This window comes from Perognathus longimembris, chromosome 21 (assembly GCF_023159225.1).
Source record: "Perognathus longimembris pacificus isolate PPM17 chromosome 21, ASM2315922v1, whole genome shotgun sequence".
In the NCBI taxonomy this organism is placed as follows: Eukaryota; Metazoa; Chordata; class Mammalia; order Rodentia; family Heteromyidae; genus Perognathus; species Perognathus longimembris.
The window spans coordinates 24,531,746-24,557,771 of NC_063181.1; the positions used below are offsets into that span (position 1 = coordinate 24,531,746).

A 26,026-nucleotide genomic window follows, 5' to 3' on the forward strand; every position below is an offset into this window, starting at 1 on the left:
TTTTTTGGCCAGTCCTGGGGCTTGGACTCAGGGCCTGAGCACTGTCCCTGGCTTCTTCTTGCTCAAGGCTAGCACTCTGCCACTTGAGCCACAGCGCCACTTCTGGCCATTTTCTGTATATGTGGTGCTGGGGAATCGAACCCAGGGCCTCATGTATACGAGGCAAGCACTCTTGCCAGTAGGCCATATCCCCAGCCCAATAGTAAACCTTTTTTACAACAACATGCTCAGGACAAACATCACAAAACCATGAGCTATGATAATACAGTCTAAAAATGAAGTCAATTCATTTCCATAAATGAGTTTGAAAAGGAAACTTGAAGAGTCTATGGATCTCAGAGTGCTGAGACCCACGATTCCACATCTCCTTATCTACAGTTTGACAAAAAGCTAGGACTGCACAGTAGTAATGTAGGGAGAGAGGATCAATTCATTACTGCGGTGTTTAACTTCCTCATAATTACTTGACAATTCATAGCATAGGACCCTCAAGTCTTGCTAACTATAAAAGATATAAGTTTATAATTGTTGCCTTTCATAATAATGGTACCATGCTCTGTATTTATTTGTTCCTGTTCATATTCAGTTTCAACTACCTGTGACCGAGTTTGAGGTAGTGTGACTCTGGTTCTGGGAAGTGGCACGGTACAAATATCATCTGGAGCATCATATAAGATTTAAATGGGAGGGAAGTCAAGTATTATCTACCGTCTTCTCATTTGGCATAGAAACTAAAAAAGAAAAAAAAAAAAAGAACCAGCATCTCTTCAGTGATAAAAATACAAGTCTTTTGTAAGCATGGACACAATACATGGAATCTGTTTCTTTGCATGAAAAGTGGGATCCAGGGAAAAGGACTCAAATTCTGTTGCTACCTTCCGGTTAACTCGGGTAAGAATGTGCATCAGCTCAAGCTTGTTGGCGTAGAGTTTCAGCATAGTACAAAGGGACTGGATGAACCAGGATCCATCCTTGGAATTTCGCCAGGAATAGTAACCTACAAAGCAAAATAGAATCAAAACACCACCCACATCTCGTTTTAGCTAGAAGTAGAAATCATAGACAAACTACCATGGGATCCAACAGGATGAACAGGCAAACATGTAGAGAAAATGATGAAAAGCAGAGATATATTAAAGTATCATTACAGGTAGCTTGGTGTTTTCAACCAGAGAGAGCAATCTCCCTCAGACAGGTTCTAAGATCCCTGTAGGAGGCCTGAATCCTATACACATTGTGTGGTTCCCTATGTACACACACACACACACACACACACACACACACACACACACACACACACACCACACAATATCCATACCTACAAATTTAATGTCTTTTCCAACTTAGCTAAGCCTTCAGGCACAGTGGCCAGAGCGTTGGTAGTTTGCTATCTGACAAACAAAACCAGGATGAATTTCTTTTTCACAGGATTTTGGTGGCTAAAGAAGATGGATTTTAACACATAGGTTTCTTTCCTTATGAATGCAAGACCTTTCATCTCATTTCTTAAAGAAAACATTTTACAGCTTCTTTATGGCAGATCTCAGTTGCCTACATTACTACTCTTAGGTTTTGTGGCCACTATTCTGTAAAGTAAGGGTAAGTTGACCACAAGCACTGCCACACTTCAACATTGGATGTGATAAGGGACAAGTGAAAGGGCAGCATATACAATGTGGATATGTTAGACCAAGGGATGGATGACCCATGACCCAGGAAGGAAGGAGCAACCTGTCATTATACTACTCAGAATATCATGCAACTAACATTACTCTTGTTTACTTCTGGAACGTTCCACTTAATATTTTCAGACTGCAGGTAACTTGCAAATGCAAAAGGCACCTTCTACTCTAATAGTACAGGGGGCGACCTCTGACTTAAGACTCAGTTATAATACAGTGCCCTGTGTGGTATTCAATCCATGAGTGGCTGGTGTCTGTTTTCTGAGATTTCTCTGTGGTTAAAGTACCCTAAAATATAGACAGATTAGCTAATTTTTAGGGATATAAAAATCTTGATAGCTGGCTATCAAGAGATAGACACTATTGTTTACCGCTATAGTTTACCTCTATAGTTATGTAATACACACACACACACACACACACACACATTTACTTGTGGTAACTTACCAGGTGCTGTGGAATAGGCGTACAGGAAGTCAGCCTCTACTGGTATTTTCTGGCATGCCATGTCATCATCAATACCACTGTCTGTCTCAATGCCATAGTCTAGTTCTGTACCCCGGCAGGCCTGCAGGTTAAAAAATTAGTTATTAATAAAAAAAAATGTGTCTATACATAAACTTGCATCTGAGAAATGCAAAGGCTGTGGGAAAAAAAAGATGTTAATTATATATACTGGGTCTTGCCAATTAGAGCCCAAAATTGAAATGCACTCCATACTTCCTAAGTGGTGTTATTGGTAAATACAAAAGTAGCCTCGGGGCAAAAAAAGTTCATCTATTGGATAATATATAAGTGAGTGAGTTAATCTGTGATGAATACTCCATCCTGATGTTCAGGTATACCTACCTGAATGATGAAGAGCTTAGGTTTCCCAGTTAAGCTTCTGCAATAATCTCCTCGAAAGAAACTTGTTAATATTTTCAGGTCAATAGGTCCATTTGTTCCAAAAATTATTCCTTCTTCACCGTGGCTCAGAATTACACAAATAAAGCTGCTCCTTTTGCTATGATCTTCTTTAGAAACTGTAAAGACATTTAGAAATAAGAAAAAAAAATACTTCCAACTTTATTCAACAATCTCAAACTGTATAAGAACAAGATGATGAATTTTTGACTTTTTTTTTGTTGTTTCTTGATGTTTGACACAGGGTCTTACTAAACCTTGGCTGGTTTCAAACTCAGCTTTCTAAGTGTTATGGTGACAGGCATTAACTCTAATTGTGGTAGGATGAAGACATTGTGAGGAGAATTACAGAGTCATTTTAAACCCAACTTGGGCATAGTCACATACCTGAAACAATTTCAGGGAGTTGGCATGAATAAAATTCTTCTTATGAAAATGTGTCAGATCAGAATTATGTAGAATATAATTTCACAATTCTTATGCCTCATATGTACAATTACAGTTAGCTAAATAGTTATAGTACAATTGGCCAATCAAGGTCTGTCTTTTAATTATTTCTTACCATTGTGCAGTAATTCTTTGATTTCTTCACATGTAAGGTCATTTTTATTCCTGACTTCATATTTTAAGCTCAGGAATGTTTCTCTGAGGGTTGCTGCATCTACATCCGTACCAAACCGAGATGACATTCCTGTAACAGAAAGAATGCCTTTTAAATTCATTTGAAAAGAAGAGAGTCACTTTGAAATGAAATGAATGATGTAGCAATTCACACAATCAACAAATTCTTCCCCTTTTAAATACTAAGAAAAATCTAATTATTTTAATCATGGTGACACAAAGTGTCTTTAGGCTATTTTTTAGCATGTAAGACATTTCATTGTAAAAGCTGTCACAGTGCCAGTGCCAGTGCCTCAAGGGTATCTTTCACAGCAGCTTGGCTGAGAAAAAACAGAAGCAACAAAGATGCCCACCAAATAGGGCCTTGTTTTAATAAATTACGACTTATCTTCATAATAGAGTACTAGGTTGCCATCTTCTTGTGTGTGTGCTGGTGCTAAGTGGGGCTTGAGCTCAGGGCCGAGAGCACTGTCTCTGAGATTTTGTTGTTGTTGTTATTGTTGTTGCTTATGGGGTTTGAACTCAGGGCCTGGGAACTATCCCTGAGATTTTGCACTCAAGGCTAGCACTACTTTGAGCCACAACTCCACTCCAGTTTTCTCGTAGTTAACTGGAGATAAGAGTCCCATGGACTTTTCTGCCTGGGTTGGCTTTGAACTGTGATCCTCAAATTTCAGCTTCCTGAGTAGCTAGGATTACCGGCATAAGCTACCAATGCCCACTTAGGTTGCTTTTTTTTTTTGGCCAGTCCTGGGCCTTGGACTCAGGGCCTGAGCACTGTCCCTGGCTTCTTCCTGCTCAAGGCTAGCACTCTGCCACTTGAGCCACAGCGCCGCTTCTGGCCGTTTTCTGTATATGTGGTGCTGGGGAATCGAACCTAGGGCCTCGTGTATCCGAGGCAGGCACTCTTGCCACTAGGCTATATCCCCAGCCCCACTTAGGTTGCTTTTTAAAAAGACAAATATTTGCCATGGGACAATAGTCACTGTTACCAAAGAATTTGACACTCAGAAAAGAAATTTGTTCAAGGGGGAAGTTGGTGTTAGGTATACACACCCAGGCCTCGAGCTTTTCACCATTCTTTTCTAATGCCTCCCACATAATGGACAGATTTATTCCAGAATGCACTCAGATTGAAAAATGCTAACATACTGAGGGAAACAGCTAGAAATTGAGCAAAGTTAATCTGCATGAACATTATAGTATCTATCTTTAAAACATGGAAGTTGGGTTTGGTGGCATACTCTTGTAATCCCAGCACTCTGGAAGTTGAAGCGTCAGATTCAGAGTTCAAGAACATAATGACTTACATAATAGCAAGACTCTGGCCACAAAGCAATGAAAACAAATGAATACGTGAATATCCTTCCCTTTCCCCGTCAAACTTCCACAACCATCCAGTAGAAACATACAACAATGAAAAACTTATTTCTGAGGAATATAACAATGGTTTTGTTTTCTTTTTGCTAATCTGTGGTTTTTGAAATTTCTATTATGTGCATATACAGTTAAAATATGCTCCTGGAGATTTGGGTGAATGGCGGAGACCCCTGTGCTGATGTGTGACACATGGCCCAGTTCTGCAGCTGGTTTGTAAGCCACTGTAGAACAGAAAGCCTGTAAGTTTCAAGCTGAAAATGGAGCTCACTCTAAGGCAAAAGTCGGGCCACTAAGCCAATTTTTTCAGAAGAAATATAGTGACAAACTTTAGAAGGAAAAGAAAAAAGAAAGGAAAGGCTCAACAGTACAAAATTGTGCAGAAGGTATTATTATTGGCAATAGGAGGGCTAGGAATATGACCTGGTGGCAAGAGTGCTTGCCTCGTATACATGAAGCCCTGGGTTTGATTCCTCAGCACCACATATATAGAAAAGGCCAGAAGTGGCGCTGTGGCTCAAGTGGCAGAGAGCTAGCCTTGAGCAAAAAGAAGCCAGGGACAGTGCTCAGGCCCTGAGTTCAAGCCTCAGGACTGGCAAAAAAAAAAGCAAGCATAGCTTCTATTGGCAATAGGAGGCAGGGGCAGGATATCTGTAAGTAAATTTTTTTTTAAATTCATAAAACAAAAAGAAATGACATGTTTTGTCTGTTATCTAAGGGTTAAAGTTAGTATTTCAAGTTATAGCTAGGAAGTGGAGGTGTGGCTCAAGTAGAGCACCAAGCCTTGAGTGAAAAAGCCCAGTGAGTGTGCATCCATGAGTTCAAGCCCCAGAACTGGCTAAAACAAAATTAACTTACAGCTAAAAAAAGCAGTAGACATTATGCATGGATGTTTAGTGCCCATTTCCAACTATCCTTCTCACTCTTTTAATTAATCTATGAATCCTAGTGATTTTTCCTGGTATAGCGTGGCTTCCTCTTAGATCTAGTTTCTCAAATTAAAATTAATCCTACTATATATAATTACTATGCTACTTCAAAGAAATTATCACAGCTTCATCTTAAAGAAGGAAAACAGTAAGACTGTCCAAAGGCTCACTTATTTAAAAAGTAATACAAATTAGACAAAAATATATTTAGAACATATAGTTATAAAATGACAGATTATAAAATGACAGATCAGAAATCTACATGGCAACAGAGAAAATGCTTATATTAAGCAGAATAAGCAGAATGCTACACTGTTTGAATACTGAACATAAAGTAAACTGTCATAAAAAAATTGCAAGTAATACAACAAAATGTTAATTAGCCTTTGGGTATTGTGAAGGGTTTTATTCCTTATATTCTCTTAAAATATTCAAAAATGTTTCACCAATTCTCTGATACCCAGAGGATGAGATTTGGTGCTAAGGCCATGCTGAACTTCAAGAGAGCCATTTCAGTGGGAGAGACAGAAAACTGAGAAATCAACTCAAGAGTAAATGTCAAGAAATGAACATACCTGTAATACTACCTGTAATATGAAATACTCTGGAGAATGAAATTTGAGGCTCAACATACAAAAACAACTCAGGCAGGACTCTTATCTCCAATTAACCAGCAAAAGGTCCAAAGACAAAGTATGGCTCAAGTGGTAGAGCACTGGCCTTGAGCAAAAAAGCCATGTGATAGCATGAGGCCCTGAGTTCAAGCTCCAGTATGAGCATTAAAAAAAAGAAATGAAGGCAGGAAAGGTAGGCTATATCTACTCAAAATTTAGGGAAGAAAGAATAAATATCTGAGCAAATCCTCTTCAATGTTCAGGGTTTCTGTCTTTCTTGTAGGCTCAGAGGAAAGGGCAATCAAATAAAGGAAGATACATGGAAGAACTACAGAACAGAGGGTGGATCAAGAGCTTGTGCAGGCTCTACAGCCAGGCAGACCAAGGCCTCCCCTTAGCCCTACTGGTGCATTCCTCCTGTGCCTGAGAGGGTTCCAAGCTGTCAGCATAGAATACCAGCTACTTTTTAGAGTTACTATTCAAATAGGAGATGTCCACCGTAGACGAATGGATCAGGAAAATGTGGTACATATACACAATGGAATTTTATGCCTCTATCAGAAAGAATGACATTGCCCCATTTGTAAGGAAATGGAAGGACTTGGAAAAAATTATACTAAGTGAAGTGAGCCAGACCCAAAGAAACATGGACTCTATGGTCTCCCTTATTGGGAATAATTAGCACAGGATTAGGCAAGCCACAGCAGAGGATCACAAGAGCCCAATAGCTATACCCTTATGATCACATAAGATGATGCTAAGTGAAATGAACTCCATTTTATGGAAATGATTGTTATATCACAGTTGTAACTACTTTCAACATCCCATGTGTATCTGTAGTGTATACTGTTGATGATGTTCTTGTATCATCTTCTTGGATTGTATTTACACTATCTCTGTAATCTTATCTGAGTATATTGGAAACCGTGTATACTGGTATTGGAACTAGGAAATTGAAAGGGAATACCAAAATTGAGAGACAAAGGGTAAATTAAGAGAAAGAACAACAAAAGCAATACTTGCAAAACTGTATGGTGTAAGCGAACTGAACACCTCAGGGGGGGAAAGGGGGAGGAGGGAGGGGGGTATGAGGGACAAGGTAACAAACAGTACAAGAAATGTATCCAATGCCTAACGTATGAAACTGTAACCTCTCTGTACATCAGTTTTATAATAAAAACTTAAAAAAAATAAGGATATTCTGAGGGCAAAAGACTTCTATTGCTTGCTCAAAAATAAAACAAAACAAAAATAAAAGCCAAAGTATAATGTCTGGTGGATTAAGAAGGTTGTATTGTTTAGTAATAATAATAATAATGATAATAATAATAATAATAAATTGGCATGACGTCACCCACATGAAAAAAAAAACAAAAAACAAAAACAAATAGGGGATGTCCAATAGTCTCTGGAAAGAATACAAACAAGACTACTTACTACTTATCAAGGACTTTCCACTGATATAAAAGAGGGGAGGGGGGGAGAAGCAAGAGTTACAGATACAGAAGAAGCAAGGCTCACAGAGTTGGCTGTCAGAAATGAGGCTGTACCTAACGGCTTCCTGGCCCTTCCCTTCTCTTCCTTCTTTCTATTTATGAGAACTTTGTTTTATCCCCATATCCTGTTCCTTAACTTAAGGAGTAACTGTAGAGTTTGTTCAAAACAACAACTCTCCCCTGTGCACTGCCTACTCCGAGGTTAGGAAAATAGATCTCAATTGAAAAGTAGTTGTAGCCACGCACTGGTGGCTCATACTTAAAATCCCAGTTACTCAAGAGGCTAAGGTAGGAGGGTTTTGGTTCAAAGCCAGCCTGGGCAGGAAAGTCCATGAGACTCTTTTCTCCAATTACCACCTCAAAACCAGAAGTGGTGCTGTGCTGTGGCTCAAGTGGTAGAGCCTTGAGCTTAAGAGCTCAGGAACTGCCCAGGCCCAGAGTTCAAGCCCCATGACCAACCCCCAAAAAAGTAGTTGTAGTTGGGCATGGTGGCTGACTCATGCCTGTAATTCCAGCTACTAGGGAGGTGGATCTCAGGAACCTCAAGGTTGGAGGCCAGCCTAGGGGAAAAGTTAGTGGGATATCATTTTAATAAGCTGGGTGTAGTGGTGCTGCCTCTGTGATTCTAGCTACACAGGAAGGGGATTCTGGTTCTAATGGCTGTCCTGGGCAAAAACATAACACCATTCTGGAAAAACTAAAGCAAAAGTGAGTCCGGAGCATGGCTCAAAAGGTGCAATGCTACCCACCCCCCCAAAAAAAAACCAACCAAAACACACACACACACACACACACACACACACACACACACACACACACAAAACAAAAAACCAAAAGTAGTTGTAAAATCACAGAATGGAGACCAGCTATGACCAAAGCTATCCATCCTGCAAAGGGGAAGCCAGCAAACAATCACATATTCGTAGTTTATATGGCTTTATAGGGCCCGCAGGGCCCCGCCTTCTCTCTACTTGATAGTTTACTTCACTGAGTAATAAACACATCAATACAATTAACACATCAATATGCCTTTCTATATCGTATCAAATACAAATGGCATATTACAAATCATGTGAAGATACATACCAGTGCTTTTATGAAAGTTCTTATTATTAATTATTATACATACACCCATTTCAGGATAATCCATTTTGTAACTACTGTCCAAGGATATCCCAGAGTCCATTGATTTGCTGCCTTGGATGATCTTTCTATATGGAAATCAAACAAGTTACAAGGGGAGAAAGGCTAAGTTCAGGAATATAACTTTATGATCCATAACAATAGTTAACTTTTGCTTAAGACTATGCATCAGACTTTGTGCTGCAGATTTTTCCTCATTTAAATTTCATAACATTTGGGTGTGATCCCTAGCACATAATAAACAGATAGGTGGATAAAGTTAATTAATTAATCTCACAGTGACTCACTTCAGAGCTAAGCTGAAGGTTTTCCTTTAGTTTTTGGTAAAATCTCATCAAATGCACTTTATAATTTTATGAAAGAGTTTATTTTTCAAGGTAAGAGTAAAATCTCAAAATTACCCTGAAATGATAGGAAACTACTAAATTATTTATCAAATTTGACAAGCTGAACAAATTAGGGTCACTAAACATTTTCTTCAAAGGGTCTTAAAGGGAAGCTGAGAAAGTTGGCCTGAGCTATCTAGTGAGACTCTATCTCAAACAAAAGAGACTCTATCTCATCCAAAAGAAAAAAAAAGAGGGAGAGAGAAAGAGATTAGTTCAAATTCCTAAGAATAAAATAATAAAAGCAGGGCTGGGGATATGGCCTAGTGGCAAAAGTGCCTGCCTCATATACATGAGGCCCTGGGTTCGATTCCCCAGCACCACATATATAGAAAATGGCCAGAAGTGGCGCTGTGGCTTAAGTGGCAGAGTGCTAGCTTTGAGCAAAAAGAAGCCAGGGACCGTGCTCAGGCCCTGAGTCCAAGCCCCAGGACTGGCCAAAAAATAAATAAATAAAATAATAAAGCAGGTCTCAGAAATAAACTTCTAGAATTAAAAAAGGACAATAAAAATAAAATTATAAAAGACGATAATTGTCCATCTTTATGGAGTACAGTATAAGATGTGTGATGTTTTTATTCCTTTTTACATTTGTGCTGATCACCTCCAGATACTTAAAAATATCACACAAGATCTCATACAAGTAGTAGCAGACATGGATTAAATGAAGATTATTTGAGGTTTAGTTTGCTCATTTTTTCTTCCTGCTTGCCAGTTACAGGAAGCAATACTAAGCACAAAAATGAAAACAAAAGAAAAAGGAAGGATAAAAGATGCTCCGCAACAATGCACATTTTCCTAGACTCAAAAACTAGCATTGCATTTTTGTCTTAAAACCTATAAATAAGAAGTAAAGACACAAAACCAACCCCTCTTTCTGTGCAGTGACTTGGGAAGATTCACAACATCCAGAGAGATGAGTTTTGTCTGGGAAGAGAAGGGGGAGGAGGGGACAGGGGTGGAGTCTTTCTATTTCTAGGGACTAGGTTCCATCTATGGGGAACAGGTTTTATTAGGTCAAGCACTTTCCATTCTTCCCCCCCCCCGCCCACCCCAGTTCATGAGGAGGAGGAGAGACCTGAGCTTATGTAAAGCCAGAAAGCAGAAGTAGAAAGTGAGCCTGTATTCGTTCTTTTTTGTGTGTGCTGGTCATGGGGCTTGAACCAGGCACCTGGGCACTGTTCCTGAGCATTTTCCTTCAAAGCTAGCACTCTACCCCTTTGAGCCAAAGTGTCACTTCTGGTTTTCTGGTGGTTAAAAGAGTCTCATGGACTTTCCTGGTCTGGAACTGTGATCCTCAGATCTCAGCCTCCTGAGTAAATGGGATTACAGACCTGAGCCACCAGTGCCCAGCTAGGCCTGAATTCGTTCTATCTCCTCATTCCTCCAAGTCTTCTGAACTACACATAGCCATCTTTCTTTGACTATTCAGGATTCATTTTGAATACTCACGTTTCAAAAGTCTTAATGGATTTTGAATCCACTGAATTTTCAGGGTTCTCCATGGCTACTTTTCTTAGCTAGAATATAAAGGAAATAAAAGTTAGTGAAAGTCTTGGCCATTATAAAACCACAGCATTATATTGTCATCTCAGTGATTATTTCTCCAAATGTTCTTGATTTGTCTGTACTGTCTGACTCCTGTGAGTCAGACCTGGGGAGAAGGTTCATTTGGATGTACAGAATAAGTCCTCCTCCCTTCACTGATTAATGTATAACCTCAAGAACACAGAGGTGTATAGCTTAGTGATTTTTCCCCCCACTGCAGTAGCTCTATCAGCTGAACAGACTGCAGTTTATTTCCTTTACCACACAACAAATCAGGCTTCCTAAGAACTCAGTTTCCAACTCAATAGAGTAAAAACAAAATCCTAAAAACTTCACATAATACTTTATTGCGAAAGTTAAATTCCCAAGAGATACGGTACCAAACCACCATATAAACCTTATTCTTAAACTGAACTTTTAGAGTTCCAGCTTCTCATGTAGGGTAGTGGAATGGCCTAGGAAACCTAAAAGTAAAACCTAAAGGTTCTTTCATCTATTCTCCCATCAGGACAGCTACATTCACAGTGAAAAGTCCTTATAATTAAAGCAGTCATCACTTCCTACATTGAGGTTTGCTAGGCATTTCATATATACTCTTCTCAGTAATTCTAACCAGGAAACTCTAGTGATTAGGTGAGTGTCATAGGGCACAGACACAAGACACTACTTTTCTTTCAAGAGTTCCACTAGATATTCTCTCTCTCTCTCTCTCTCTTTTTTTTTTTTTTTTTGGCCAGTCCTAGGCCGTGAACTCAGGGCCTGAGCACTGTCCCTGGCTTCTTTTTGCTCAAGGCTAGCACTCTGCCACTTGAGCCATAGCGCCACTTCTGGCCATTTTCTGTATATGTGCTGCTGAGGAATCGAACCCAGGGCCTCACGTATACGAGGCAAGCACTCTTGCCACTAGGCCATATTTCCAGCCCCCACTAGATATTCTCTAAAGGACCTTGTTATGGTTGTCTCCCTAAATAAGTTACAAGAAGAGAAAAAGGCAGAAGAGAAAAAAAAAAGACAAAAAAATCCTAAATGAATTTCTCTAGACTACAGAAGCCCTGCTTATGTGAAATATTTCAATGAAAATATCTTTTTATTTTTTGCTTTTCAAATTTATTTATTAAAAAAATCCAGAATGGACCAAAAGAACAATCATCAAGGATATAGGTGCCAGACACAGGCCAGGTGAATAGCTAGAAAAGTATGCCTTGGGAACATTCAGGACTTCATTACTACCTTAGTTTTAAAAGCTATAACCTAACATAAATAGCTTAGTTTTCCATTGACCTAGCTTCAGCACCTACAAATGTGGCATAGCTAGCTGGCTTGCCTTGCAAGGCCTCAGTTGAAGGACCATTTACACACAGGTCATTCATAACAGTATCACTTTTGGCCAACTAAAGGATCTTAACCTCCATATGGTCTCCTACTAGGTACATGGCATGGCAGACTACCTTCATTCTGTGTGAAATGTTTTCACCTCTTGAAAATATGGCCACTTCAGCACAAACTGATCATTATAGTGATCAAAATCTTTAACCTCACTCCTGCTCTGAAATCAGAAATACTAGAGGGATACAAACTCTCACTAATAGGACTCATCCACAAGAGGCTCCTGCAAAACAGCTCTGTGTGTGTGTGTGTGTGTACTCATGTGTGCTAGTACTGAGGTTTATACTCAGGGCCACTCACTCTTGCTTGGCTTTTTTGCTCAAGGCTGGTGCTTTACCACTGGAGCCACAGATCTACTTCGGCTTTTTGTTTGTTTGTTTTTTGCTGGTTAATTGAAGATAAGAATCTCACAGATTATTCTGATGGGCTGGCTTTGAACTTGATCCACAGATACTCAGCCATCTGCATAACTAGGATTGCAGGTATGAGCCACCAGCACTTGGCTTCTGCTTTTGTAAATCTGTATATTATAATTCAATAGGTATACAATGTATTTCAATTGCAATTGTGCAGTTCAGTGGCATTAAGTACAGTTACACTATTGTGCAAACACTATTCTCTACAGAATTTTATCTTCCCAATTCAAAACTGTATCAAGCCTCTACACTAAAGGCTCCTAGGAAAAGGTAACCCTCTCCCTTTCCCAAAGATAAGTTCCTTCTTTCCCTCCCCCCAAACTTCCTCATTTCTGGTGGGGAAAGGTAGAAAAAGATAGAGCAGCGGATGTGTCACTGTTTCAATTTAACCACAGAGAGGAGCATTTCAGCTTCTTCTAGCCTGTGTTTTGCATTGCTATGAAGGTTCTTTGCTTTTCTACCATGTTCCTTCCTATAGGTTTTCTAGATAACCACAGAAGGGTGTGAGCATAATTGGGCAACACCATCTGTTAGGCAGTTATTGAGCTTTTAGAAAGCACATATTTTATATCAGGAACCATTACTGAGTATTTTGACAAAAGACAAGATGAAGTTCCTACCTTTAAGAAACGCTCACTCAGGGCTGGGAATGTGGCTTAGTGACAGAGTGCTTGCTTAGCATACATGAAGCCCTGGCTTGGATTCCTCAGCATCACATAAACAGAAAAATCTAGAAGTGATGCTTTGGTTCAAGTCCTAGAGAGCTACTTGAGCAAAAGGAAGCCAGGGACAGTGCTCAGGCCCTGAGTTCAAGCCCCAGGGCAGGCAAAAAAAAAAAAAAAAAGAAAGAAAGAATAAAAGAAAGAAAGAAATTCTTATTTTAGAGAGAAAGAATGGTTCCAGATGGGTAAAGTTGTGGTAGAGGCTATGAGGAAAATAAAAAAAAAAGGGTAAAGAAACTGTGTGAGCTATATTAGCTAGGTAGCCCAGGAAATCATCTTTGGGGTGACATTTACAGATATCTAAATAACACAGAGGCAGCAATTAAAGGTTGTCCTTGGGGGAAGGCCAGCAAGAATTAACTGTATTGGAGGTATGGAAAGGCCAGTTTGATTACTTTATCAAGGACTCAAGGGAAAACATCACAAGGTCTGAACTTTGATTCTATTCTACTTTTTGTTTTATTTTCTTTGAGACTGGGTCTCCGGGAAGTTCTAGGCTTGCCTGGAACTTCCTATGCAGCCCCCAGGATAGCTCAGGATCATCCTATCTCAAACTCCCGAGTATTCAGATTACAGGCCTGTGCTACCACATCCAGCACTGGAGCACTTGAAGTGGAAAAAAAAATCACTCTGGCTACTGAGTGAACAATCAACTGTAGAAGATCCGCATGAACACATATTGACAGTGAGAAGCCTTTTGGAATAGTCCAGGCAGAAGATCATGAGATCCAGGGATGATCAGGACTGGAGATATATAGTAATGCTCTAGACGGGATGAAAGGGTATATGCAGCTTACATAAGGAAAAGCATGAACAAAGACAGCTAGCTCATCCACTGTAATTAAGAGTCTTAAGCCTGCAATTAACATCTCAGACATAACACAAGTAATTACAATTTAACTATTTCTAATGTTAGGCAGGAGACATATACATATCTTTTGGTAAAGTAGTTGGTAGTGAAAAGAAAAAAAAACACCAATTCTTTTAGAAGTTAAAATAGTGTCTACCTATTTGATGAGAATGTCTCATGAACAATTCTATTAAGGTATTTCATTCACTTCCTTCATTATCAGCATGTGAATGGTACCTATCTTCTCAGTTATCATTGATCTTGGTGAAAATTTGACACTAGGGTAAATAGGGTCCCTCTAGCATCACACACGTGCATACTTGCTCTACATGTGCCATGGACTTCCCCCACATTGCATACTCAGTTCTCCCTTGGGAGCTGGGCTCTGTTTCCTGCAGAACACTTAGCATTACCTCATCTCTATTAGCTAATGCCTGGCTGGATATTATTCTAGGGCTGGTGATCTCATCTTAAAAAGCCAAAATATCTCCTAAGGGAAATATTCTCGGTCTTACATGCTAACAGGAGTTTAGGCATTTGTATGTTCACCATTGTAGAAATGTAGAAAAAAATATACAATGAAATTTAAATATACATATACATATCTATCTATCAGCACAGCAATGGCTTTAACACTAATTATTTCTTGCTGTGTTGATGTATGTAATTCTTTGCATCAATTTAAGATGCTGATGGCAGAAGGAAAAAAATCTAAAGATATATTAGTGATTACAAGGAATTTGTAAGAAGACAACAGACTGACATTAGATAGGAACTTGGAACTTGAACACTGAAGCTAGAGCAGTCAGATGTTCAAAAATGTACATATGTTGTCAGTAGAAATTTACTGTCACTCTGAAGTATATATTTAAACATTTCAAGCTGTGTTTTCCTAAAGAAGTGGAAAGTTGGAATGTTTTCTCTATTTACATGAATGTTACCCCATAATTCACTGCAATAGTGGGGATAAAATAGAATAAATTATCTGTGGAATGGAAGCAGAGGAATGAAAATTAATTTCTAAAACTGAAATTTCTATCTTAAGCTATAATATGTTAACATTTTGATATAAAGTACAAACATCCTGTTATGCAAGAAGGAGCACTATGAAAGTTTTCTATGGTAGGGACTTGTAAATGAGATGTTAAATGAGGTGAACTAGTTTTAGTGAACCTCGACCAGGAAGTCAGTCCCTAATCATCTGGCATCTGTCCTACAGGGAAATGCTGAGGTCAGATATAACACTTAGTAGTCTCTGCTCTAATGACTTTTGAAATCTCAGAATGAGATAGAATAATCTTTTGAACATTTCCATGAATACACTTTAAAAGATTTAAGAGTAATGCTTTACTGAAAGAGTAGCCAAAGAAATGAACAAAATCTTTCTGCTTCCCGCTCACATAGGCTAAACACTGAGCTAAAAGGTATTTATTTATTTATTTATTTAGGTGCCAGAATTGGGGCTTCAACTCAGGTTCTGAGCACTTTCCTAGTTTTCTTTCTTTTCTTCTTCTTTTTTTTTTTTTTTTTTTTTTTTGCTTAAGAAAAAAGTAGAAAGCTCACACCTGTAACCCTACCTACTCAAGAGGCTGAGTGTTGAGGATCATGGTTTGAAGCCATCCTGGTCAGGAAAGTCCATGAGATTCTTATCTCTAATTAGCTACCAAAAATGCTAGAAATGGAGCTGTGGCTCAAGTAGTAAAATGCTAGCCTTGAGTTCAAGCTCCAGGACAACCACCTTGACACCTCCCCCCCCTGAAGTCACAGTGGCTTTTTGGCGGTTAATTGGAGATAAAAGTCTCATGGACTCTCACAGACTTTCCTGCTCTGGCTGGCTTTGAACTGCAATCTTCAGATCTCAACCTCCTGAGCACTTAGGATTATGGTGGGCAGAACCTACAGATATGAAGAGCCAACTGAAAGAGCACTTTAAACAATGAACAAAATAGAAAAGATGGTTATTGTGTATCTGCTGCCACTGGGTGACTAACTTCTAAATGCAATGCACAGGTTTCCTGCTAAGCATTTCATCTACATTGCTACTTACTTCAATAGGGCAGGTAAAGTCAAGTCCAGTATGACTTCTGGGAAGATTATGTCAATCTCTGTGAAACTACTGATTATACTCATTGCCAACCAGTGAGAACCAAGTCTTAACAGTAGTGAGATTTCCAGAGTAAGGAAATGACTTTTTTTTTTTTTGCCAGTCCTGGACCTTGAACTCAGGGCCTGAGCACTGTCCCTGGCTTCTTTTTGCTCAAGGCTAGCACTCTGCCACTTGAGCCACAGCACCACTTTCTATATATGTGGTGCTGGGGAATCCAATCCAGGGCTTCATGGCAAGCTCTCTTGCCACTAGGCCATATTCCCAGCCCACAAGAATATTTTTCATGGTTAAAGAACAGCCTAGGGGGCTGGGATGAAGCGCTTGCCTAGCAAGTGCAACGTCCTGGGTTCGATCCCCAGTACCAAAAAAGAAAAGACAAAAAAAAAAAAAAAGAATAGCCTAGGGATGGGAATGTGGCTTAGTGGTAGAATGTTTGCCTAGCATGCATGAAACCTTGGGTTTGATTCATCAATACCACATATAAAGAAAAAAAGCCAGAAGTGGCACTGTGGCTCAAGTGGTAGAACACTAGCCTTGAGCCAAAAGAAGCTCAGGGAAAGTGCCAAGGCCCAGGGATCCCAGCCAGGCTGATGCTCTTAGAGGAGCACAAGTTGGCAGAAATCAGAAATGGACAGACATGCACACATCTACCAGGGTGTCCGCAAATGTTTTGTGACTAATTGTGGAAAAAATGGGGTAAGGAAGGGGTAGCTGTGAAGGACTGTTGGATTCTGGGTGATGCTTACTAAGAATGGGATAAAGACCCAGATGCTCAAGTTAGGCTTGAGAGCAGACCCACTAAGAACAAGAGTGACCATCGTGAGAAAGGCCCTCTAATTCAACATGGCCCGAGGGAGATGTTAATGCAGCTCCAACAGGGACTTTGGGCTTGAATACAGAAACAGAAGAATGAGGACTCACGAATTCAAAGTGCCTCAAATGAACATTTTTAAGGAACTACAACACAATCAACCCCAGAAAAATCCAGGCCCCAGACCTAGAAAGCAGCAGGGAGGAAACGCTCGTGCAAGAATGGGAAGCCTCTAGCCCCGGGGCCATGTTTCCTGGAGCCGCTCCCCAACTCCTCCGGCCTCGGCGTGCAGTTCCTGCAGCCGTGTTGTTTCCAGCATCCATATCGCTGCTGCCACCGCTGCGCCGGCCTCTGGGCTCGGTGGCTCCAGCCCACCCACCAGCACCCCACGCCAGGTGGTCCTAGGGGTCTCTAGACCCAAGGCCTGGCCCCTTGGGCCCCAGGGTCTGTACCTGTTCCTCCGCCCCCCCCCCGCATCCCGACCCCGCGATCTACGGGCCAGCCGCGCTCTCCAGGCTCCGCGGCGCTCACCTTGCTCGCCATCTCCCCGTGTTTCTCCGTTCTTCACCCCAGACCCCACTCCCCGGCTGGATCGCTCACTCTGCCTTCACCGCTCGCCCCCAGAACTCTGAAGCAAAACAAAGGATCTGCCGAGATGGCCTGTCTCCTCGGCTTCCACCGAGCAGCAGCAACACCTTGAGAGGATGAGGGAGCCGGCGTAGGGGGCAAAAGGGGAGAGGCTGCCTCACTCACCGCTCAGATCTCACCGATCAACCGAACTGCAAACACCGGTCCACTCGCCGTTTGCAACTTCCCGCTAGCAACTAGGCTTCCACAGCCGGCAGCTGGTAGAGGAGTGGAGAAGCAGGCCCCCCCTGATGCCACGCCCCCTCCGGAAGCCACGCCCACGTCCCGCCGGCCACGTCTCGCCCACCCACGCCTCCTATTTCCGAGCCACGCCCCCTTTCCCACGTCCCTCGGCCTCGCTCGCTTCCCAAGGCCACGTCTCCTCACCGCCGCCCCCCCCTTCCGGTTCCGCCTCCCCTCCAGGCTGTGCGTGAGCTCGTCTTCCGGTGGCGGTAGCCCCGCCCCGCGCCGGCCCCGCCCCTGCTCCGGGTTTGAACTCTGGATCCCGCCATTTGCTCAGGGACCCTCCAGCCTTCGCCCGTGACCCTGAGTTCTGGGGATTACATTAGGAAGACGCCCTGCCAGAGGCTCTGAAACAGAAAGGCAGAGCCCGCTGCCTATTTGAGCTCGGGGAAAGGAAGGAGACCCGCCCAGACCCGCAGGTAATCGCCTTCTCCTCTCGACCTGAGTGAGGCCTTCCTTAGGTTGGCGTTGTGTTCTAAAGCCTTAATTTCTGTACTGGTTCCTGGGCTATTCTGGGTCCTGCGCCCTTTTCAGACCTCGATGCAAATTGTGAAGTATTGTCGTGGGAGAATATACCACGCACATGATCATTAAATTCTGTATCACATCTCAAGACTTCCTAGCATTCTTTCCATAAATCACCCCTCCATGACAGAACTGTATTGTCTCCCAACATAGTTTGCCTACTCGGATATAAGTCAGGGGCTATATTCTGCATATATGGAGATACATAGTAATACATAGGTCAGTTGAGTGGTGACCTTGCTTTTACGTTTTCATAATATTGTCTTATTTTGTTCTTTCTTAAAAATTTTTTTTTTTATTGTCAAGCTGATGTACAGAGAGGTTACAGTTTCATACTTTCGGCATTGGATACATTTCTTGTACTGTTACCTCCTCCCTTATCCCCCCTCCCCCTTCCCTTTCCCCCTATGAGTTGTTCAGTTCATTTACACCAAACAGTTTTGCAAGTATTGCTTTTGTAGTCGTTTGTCTTTTTTACCCTGTGTCTCTCGATTTTGGTATTCCTTTTCACTTTCCTAGTTCTAATACCAGTATACAACCCTTTTAAAATGGGAATTCCAGCTCTTGAAGGGTTTAAGTGGTTTATTTCTAGCGGAGAGCCATGGATCCCAGAAATAAAGTTCAGACCATTTCTTTATCCTTCCCAAACTGAAGACGAATATTTGGCAGTCTTTTTTTTTTTTTTTTTTTAATGCCATAAAACTGAGGAAGAGGAGCAGGAACAGGATCTATCAGCCTTCATGGTGGCTCAGAGAGGTTTAGGAATAATCTAGTATGATTAAACAAGTCCTCCTAGCCATTTGCATTTGTGTCTGTGCAAAACTTTCTTAGCTAAATGATACTTTAAATAAAGCAGCAACAGTTTTTCTATGAGTTAGAGTAACTTACTCAGGCTAAAGAAGCCTTAGTTAGAACAAAACAGCCAAAGGCAATGTCTTTTGACCTTGTCCTGTGATCTCTACAGAGGTGTCCCTGAGGTTGCAGAAGTTGATCTGTGCCTTGAAGGAGACAATCCATTTTAGGGAACCAGAAGCAAAAGAGGTCTGCTGAAGTGGTCCAGGAGCTGCGAGTAGTTATTATTTTCATTTGGTGAGAAAGTTGAAGAAGATAGGTAGGAAGTGATTTCCCTACCAGATCCTGAAAAGAAATTGAGAGTTCATGAGATAAGCTGTACTATGAATTGAGTGGTATTAATGAATCATTACTGAACATCTCTAGGAAAAATTATTTTTAAAAAATGGTTCAAACCTGCCTGAAGTCTAGCAAAATTATGCTTTTTGGATGGAAGAGACCAGGTGGAAGATAGGAAATGTTGTGCCAAGTCGCAAGACCACCCCCAAGAAGACCACCGAGATTCAGACACTCCAAAATGTAAAAGCAAGGCAAGGTTTTATTTAACAAGCTGCCAACTCGGGCCTTGTCCTACCCACCGACACAGCGGAGGTTAGGAGGAAACCCCGAGCTGTGATTACACAGGGCTTATAAAGGCAAAGAACAAGGTTACAACAATCAGCTGTGCAAGCAAGATTAGAACACAGGTACAAATCTGATTGGCTCAGGGTTCGATTCTAAAATGGGGTTCACGTGGTGGGGCCTGACTTCAAAGTCTGGCACCTCATTTCCCCCTTTTTCTTTTTGGTACCTTGGGAGCCAATCATGGTTCCATTCTGTCCATTTCAATGGCTTGCATGTCTAGGGGATGATATAGAGGTAAGGCATGGGCCAGTAGGGCCAAAAGTAGTATCCGAAAATAACTCTGGTCCCTCGGTTTTAAAGGGGGGCTGATGGGTGAAGATCATCTATCTTCTGTAATTTCTTAAGGCTGACTCAGGGGCGTTGACCTTACCTAGCCAGGAACCTATAACCTAAGTTTACTTTACCAAGGGACTGCAGGATTCACCTCACTTTGGAGTGAGCTGCCAAAATAACATTAACACTAGCCAGGGTAGTAAGGAAAGAAGGCAAAAAGAAAATTATAACAATATTCAGTCTAACTTTCTTTTCTTGAGGCGAAGGCGAAGCGGCTGAGTTGGGTGCTTGGAGACCTCCCATCCACTACAGTAGTCGTCGTCCAGGGCAAAAGGTTCAGCTGGGCTGGGGATATAGCCTAGTGGCAAGACTGCCTGCCTCGGATACACGAGGCCCTAGGTTCGATTCCCCAGCACCACATATACAGAAAACGGCCAGAAGCGGCACTGTGGCTCAAGTGGCAGAGTGCTAGCCTTGAGCAGGAAGAAGCCAGGGACAGTGCTCAGGCCCTGAGTCCAAGGCCCAGGACTGGCCAAAAAAAAAAAAAAAAAAAAAAAGGTTCAGCTGGCCTGGCGTGGGAGCAATGGACCCAAGTGGTGATGCCATCTACCTTAAGGGCGGTGGGAGTAGTCAGTAGCACCACATAGGGTCCCCTCCATCGTGGTTCTAAGGATTTGGGGTTGTGCCTCCGGACGAACACCCAATCCCCTGGTCTGAATAAATGGGGAGTAGGGACAGAAGCAGAATCATATAATGCCTTAAGTTGGGGCCACATTTTCTTGTGCACGAGCTGCAAATAATCAAGTTTACACAAAAATTCATATCATCCAAATCAGCAAGCAATTCAGTCTGAAGGCTAGGGATAATGGGCGGAGGGTACCCGTACATTATTTCAAAAGGAGTAAAGCCAAGTTGATAGGGAGAATTTCTTACCCTAAGTAGAGCAAAAGGAAGGAGTGACACCCAGTCTGCGCCAGTCTCTAAGGCCAATTTAGTTAAGGTTTCTTTTAGAGTCCGATTCATTCTCTCTACCTGTCCTGAACTCTGGGGTCTATAAGCACAATGCAATTTCCAATCCATCCCCAGTGCAGCGGCTATTCCCTGACTTACTTTTGAGATGAAAGCCGGTCCGTTGTCCAACCCAATGGTGGATGGGAAGCCATACCTGGGTAGAATTTCTTCCAGGATCTTCTTAGCCACTATATTCTCAGTCTCATGCTTTGTTGGATAGGCTTCCACCCATCCTGGAAAGGTGTCTACAAAAACTAGCAAATATTTGTATCCAAATTTTCCAGGTTTGATTTCTGTGAAATCTACTTCCCAATACATGCCTGGCCTATCCCCACGGAGGCGAGCTCCTTTAGTAACTTGTTGATTGGGGGCATTGGTAAGCTGACAGGCCTTGCAATTTTTACAATATCTTCAATAAGTTGATCTCCTTGTCTAATTTTTACTTTGGAATGTCGGAGCAAGTCCTGCATTCTTTGGGTTCCCATGTGAGAAGCTCGGTGGATTCTCTTAAGGATCCCCTTACCCAGCCTTTGTGGCAAGATAAGTTTCCCTTCACCAGTTTTCCACCAGTCATCGTTTCCTTCTCTGTTTTTGGTTTTTTGGTTGGGGTTTTGTGGGTCATGGGAATTTTTTTTATCCACTCCAAGTCTTCTTGGGAATATAAAGGCTTGGCCATCTCAGCGAACCCAGGTATCCACAGCTGGCAAAAACCCGCTGTTCCCAGGAACTCTCTGACTTGTCTCGCTGACTTAGGCACAGGAATTTTTAGCACAGTCTCTTTACGTGCATCTGACAGCCAACACTTGCCCTCTTTTAATATGAAGCCCAGATAGGTGACTTCAGGTTTACAAATTTGTGCCTTTTTAGTGGAGGCCCTATAGCCCAAATTGCCAAGAGTCTTTAAGAGCCTAGCTGTTCCCTTTAGACAACTATCCTTGTCTGGAGCAGCTATTAACAAATCATCTACATATTGCAATAGACTTATTTCAGTATTTTGGGAGCAGTACTCACTTAGGTCTTCATGTAACGCCTCATCAAAGATTGTAGGCGAATTCTTGAATCCTTGAGGCAGCCTGGTCCAGGTCAATTGACCGCTTATCCCAATTTCAGGATCGTTCCAAGTAAATGCAAAGTAGCTTTGGCTCTGTGAGGCTAAGAGCAGGCTAAAGAAAGCATCCTTTAGATCCAACACAGTATACCACACATGGCTTGGTGACAGGGAGCTCAGCAGGATATATGGGTTTGGGACTGTTGGATGAATGTCCATTACTCTCTTGTTAACTTCTCTCAAGTCTTGCACTGGTCTATAATCATTGGAATTAGACTTTTTTTTATAGGAAACAATGGAGTATTCCAGGCTGAGTGGGTGGGCTTCAGAACTCCTAAATCTAACAATTTTCTGATGTGAGGAGTGATCCCCTTCTTTGCTTCTAGTGACATAGGGTACTGGCAAACTCTTACTGGGTCAGCTCCGGCTTTAAGTTCCACAAAGATTGGAGGACGATGTTTTGCCAGTCCCATTCCCCCAGTTTCTGCCCATGCTTGGGGAAACGCCCGTAGCCACTCATTTTCCGGAGACTCGGGCTTGAGATGCTGGTATAGCCTATACTCTTCTTCTAACTTGCTAGTTATTAGTATACTAACAGGCTTTTCTCTTGAGTTCGTCACAGAAGTCCCACTGCCTGTGAACTGTATCTGAGCTTTCATTTTCGTTAAGAGATCACGTCCAAGCAATGGATAGGGGCAGTCAGGGATGACTAAAAACGAGTGGGTTACCTGGCCCGCTCCCAAGTCCACTGTTCTTCGAGTCCATTTATAGGGTTTAGTGCCCGTTGCACCTTGGACCCATGTTGTTTTAGTGGACATCGGCCCTCTTGGGGCTAGTAATACTGAATTTTCTGCTTCCGTATCTACCATGAACATGACTGGATTCCCCTCCACTTTTAATGTTATCCTGGGCTCAGGGAGGGGATCTGAACCCCGACTCCCTCAGTCACTGTCCTCAGCCATCTCTAAGGTTGACAACACTCTTGATCCTACTTTGTTTTTCCTCCTTTTTCTGGGCTAGCTCTGGGCAGTTTTTGATCCAATGCCCCTCCTTCTTGCAATACGCACATTGATTCTTCCCCATCCTTGGTTGGGGTTTGGGCTTTTGCTCCTTACTTGGAGAGGAGGACTGTCTAAAGTTTCCTGCCTGCATAGAGGTCAGAATTTCCCTGAGTTCCTTCTGTTGTTCCAAAATCCTAGCCAGACTCCTTTCCTGTCTTCGTTTTCCTGTTTCTCTCTTATTATAAACCTTTTCAGCCACTGCTACTAGATCCCTAATAGATTTTCCCCCAAGCCTGTCTAGAGCCTGCAATTTCCGCTTTATGTCCGGTGCGGCTTGATTTACGTAGGCAAACATAATCATCTGAGCAGATTCCTGGGTCTCAAGATGATATGGGGTGTATTGACTAAAGGCTTCCATAAGACGCTCAAGGTATGCTGCCGGACTTTCACTTTCTCCCTGTCTGATATCATAAACTTTGGCCATATTGGTAGGTCGGCGAGCCGCCGCCTTGAGACCTGCCAGCAGAGCCTGGTGATAGACAATATTGTAGTCCCATGCTGGTCGGGTCTGGGGAAAATAGGTATCAATCAAGGCAGGATCCGTGATGGGTGCTCCGTTGGGGCCAGGGATAAGTCTCCGGGCCGCTTCTTGGATACGACCTCTCTCCTCATTGGTGAAAATTACCTGTAAAAGCTGGCTACAATCATCCCAAGTGGGCTGGTGAGTGAAAAGTATAGTTTCAAACAAGCGAATTAAGTCCCGAGGTTTCTCAGAAAAGGGGGCATTTTGGGCACGCCAATTGTAAAGATCACTAGTAGCAAATGGCCAGTATTGGAATTGTCGTCGACCGTCCGCATCCACAGGACTTATAGGGCGTAGGGGAAGGGCAATTCTTTGGCGCCGGCGAGTTGATTGAGCGGGGCCCTCCGGGGCGGAGGGCACAGCTGAAACATCTTCCTCAGAGTCCTCCTCTTGGAGAGTTAACTGGGGTGGGGCGTATGGAGGGGGAAGCATTTCCTCCTCTGTGCTTCCTCCCTGGAGGACAGGTGGATATAATTTCTTCTCTCCCCTCTTAGGTTCTCTCTTGTCACCCCGTGTTTTTTGAGTGAATATTGGGGTAGGGGAAGGAGTGGAGGAGGGAGTTGGTAAGAAAGGCCGAACCCAAGCTGGAGTGTCCCTGTCAACTAGTTCCCTCCAGGTGTCTATATAAGGAACCTGGTCTATATAGCCTGAACGAGGGGCTTCGATTAGGCTTTGTAAGGTACTGATCTTAATGATGTCAAAGCTTCCCTCAGGTGGCCAATTAGCTCTCTCAAGGGTGGGCCATTCTGACTTGCACAGGGTAATCCACTTTTCCTCCTTAAGGGCCACACCTCGGTTCTGAGCTATCTCCTTGATCTCCTTCCAGTGAGCTAGAGTCAAATCTAGGGGGCTAGATGGAGGTCCCCAAGATAGAACGTTACCCATAGCTCTGATCAGATGTTTAGTCCAAAAGGCTACAAAAGAAAAGAAACCAAAACAATTAATACAGAAGGAAAAAAACATAGGCAAGATCAAGAACAAGAAAAACTGGAGATTTCCCAAGTTGGCTCACACATCCTCCTGCAAGGATGCAGAAAGAGTGAATTCAAGTTGAAAGCGGGGCTCCAGAGATCCCCCTTTAAGGGTGAGGAGTCTGGGACATCCCCCAGTCTCCCCAGGATTGTCAAGTAAGTGCATCTGCTTCGACAACCCCTTCAAGAAATAAGCCAAAGCAAGACAAACAAACAGGCACATTACAGGACAAGACAAATGAACAGGGCTGTTTTCTTACCTTCGGAGTCTGGGGTCTTGGGGTCTCTGGGGCTATCCCGGACGAGCCCCCAAATGTTGTGCCAAGTCGCAAGACCACCCCCAAGAAGACCACCGAGATTCAGACACTCCAAAATGTAAAAGCAAGGCAAGGTTTTATTTAACAAGCTGCCAACTCGGGCCTTGTCCTACCCACCGACACAGCAGAGGTTAGGAGGAAACCCCGAGCTGTGATTACACAGGGCTTATAAAGGCAAAGAACAAGGTTACAACAATCAGCTGTGCAAGCAAGATTAGAACACAGGTACAAATCTGATTGGCTCAGGGTTCGATTCTAAAATGGGGTTCACGTGGTGGGGCCTGACTTCAAAGTCTGGCACCTCAGGAAAGAGGAATAGGAAAAGAACAATACAAATTGCTTTCTCTCACCTGTGTTGTGGGGAAATTTTTTTTTTATTATTATAGTTGGTTTATAAGTTATGTTTTTATTTTTTGTTTTTTTGCCAGTCCTGGGGCTTGAACTCAGGGCCTGAGCATTGTCCCTGGCTTCTCTTTGCTCAAGGCTAGCACTCTGCCTCTTGAGCCACAGTGCCACTTCTGGCCGTTTTCTGTATATGTGGTGCTGGGGAATTGAACCGAGGGCTTCATGTATAGGAGGCAAGCACTCTTGCCACTAGGCCATATTCCCAGCCCCTGGTTTATAAGTTATAAGAGATAGTGCACTGTTATATTTTTACACATGTAGTTTTGGAGAAATTTAAATATGAGTTACATCTGTTCATGCATAGACAGGCAAAATGATAAACAAAACAAAAATAAATAATATAAAACAAAGATTGGCCAAAGGACTGAAGTAGAGAGGGGAGAAAGTCAGTCAGTTATGTTCAATTTTTTAAGTTGTTCACCCAGGAAGTGCTTGTATAATAATTTTTGTTTAAGTGAATTTTTTTTTTTTTTTTTGCCAGTCCTGGGCTTGGACTCAGGGCCTGAGCACTGTCCCTGGCTTCTTTTTGCTCAAGGCTAGCACTCTGCCACT

The 26,026-nt window shown here is 42.3% G+C and overlaps 2 protein-coding genes across 6 annotated transcripts in view; one reads left to right on the top strand and one right to left on the bottom strand.

Moving 5' to 3' along the window:
- Window positions 1-209: 209 nt before the first annotated feature.
- Window positions 210-17,873, bottom strand: Casp3 (caspase 3). 4 transcript variants are annotated; one of them, XM_048330501.1, is made up of 7 exons: window positions 17,748-17,873; window positions 10,607-10,674; window positions 8,757-8,836; window positions 3,151-3,279; window positions 2,532-2,707; window positions 2,130-2,250; window positions 210-997 (listed from the first exon to the last, which is right to left on the bottom strand). In XM_048330501.1, exons 2-7 carry the CDS (start codon window positions 10,657-10,659, stop codon window positions 768-770), a joined length of 789 nt encoding a protein of 262 aa, XP_048186458.1. In that variant the 5' UTR covers window positions 10,660-10,674; window positions 17,748-17,873; the 3' UTR covers window positions 210-767. The 4 variants fall into 4 exon arrangements, with proteins under 4 accessions (XP_048186458.1, XP_048186456.1, XP_048186457.1 ...); XM_048330499.1 differs by having other exon boundaries at window positions 8,712-8,836; XM_048330500.1 differs by lacking the exon at window positions 17,748-17,873 and adding an exon at window positions 12,881-13,206 and having other exon boundaries at window positions 8,712-8,836.
- A 229-nt stretch (window positions 17,874-18,102) lies between these two features.
- Primpol (primase and DNA directed polymerase) overlaps window positions 18,103-26,026 on the top strand; it is a 42,545-nt gene continuing 34,621 nt past the window's right edge. The window contains exons 1-2 of one of the 2 annotated variants that reach the window (XM_048330498.1): window positions 18,103-18,283; window positions 24,910-24,912. The gene's annotated coding sequence lies outside the window, so the exon portion shown is untranslated. The remainder of the gene's footprint in view (window positions 18,284-24,909; window positions 24,913-26,026) is intronic. The other variant, XM_048330497.1, reaches the window with a different exon arrangement.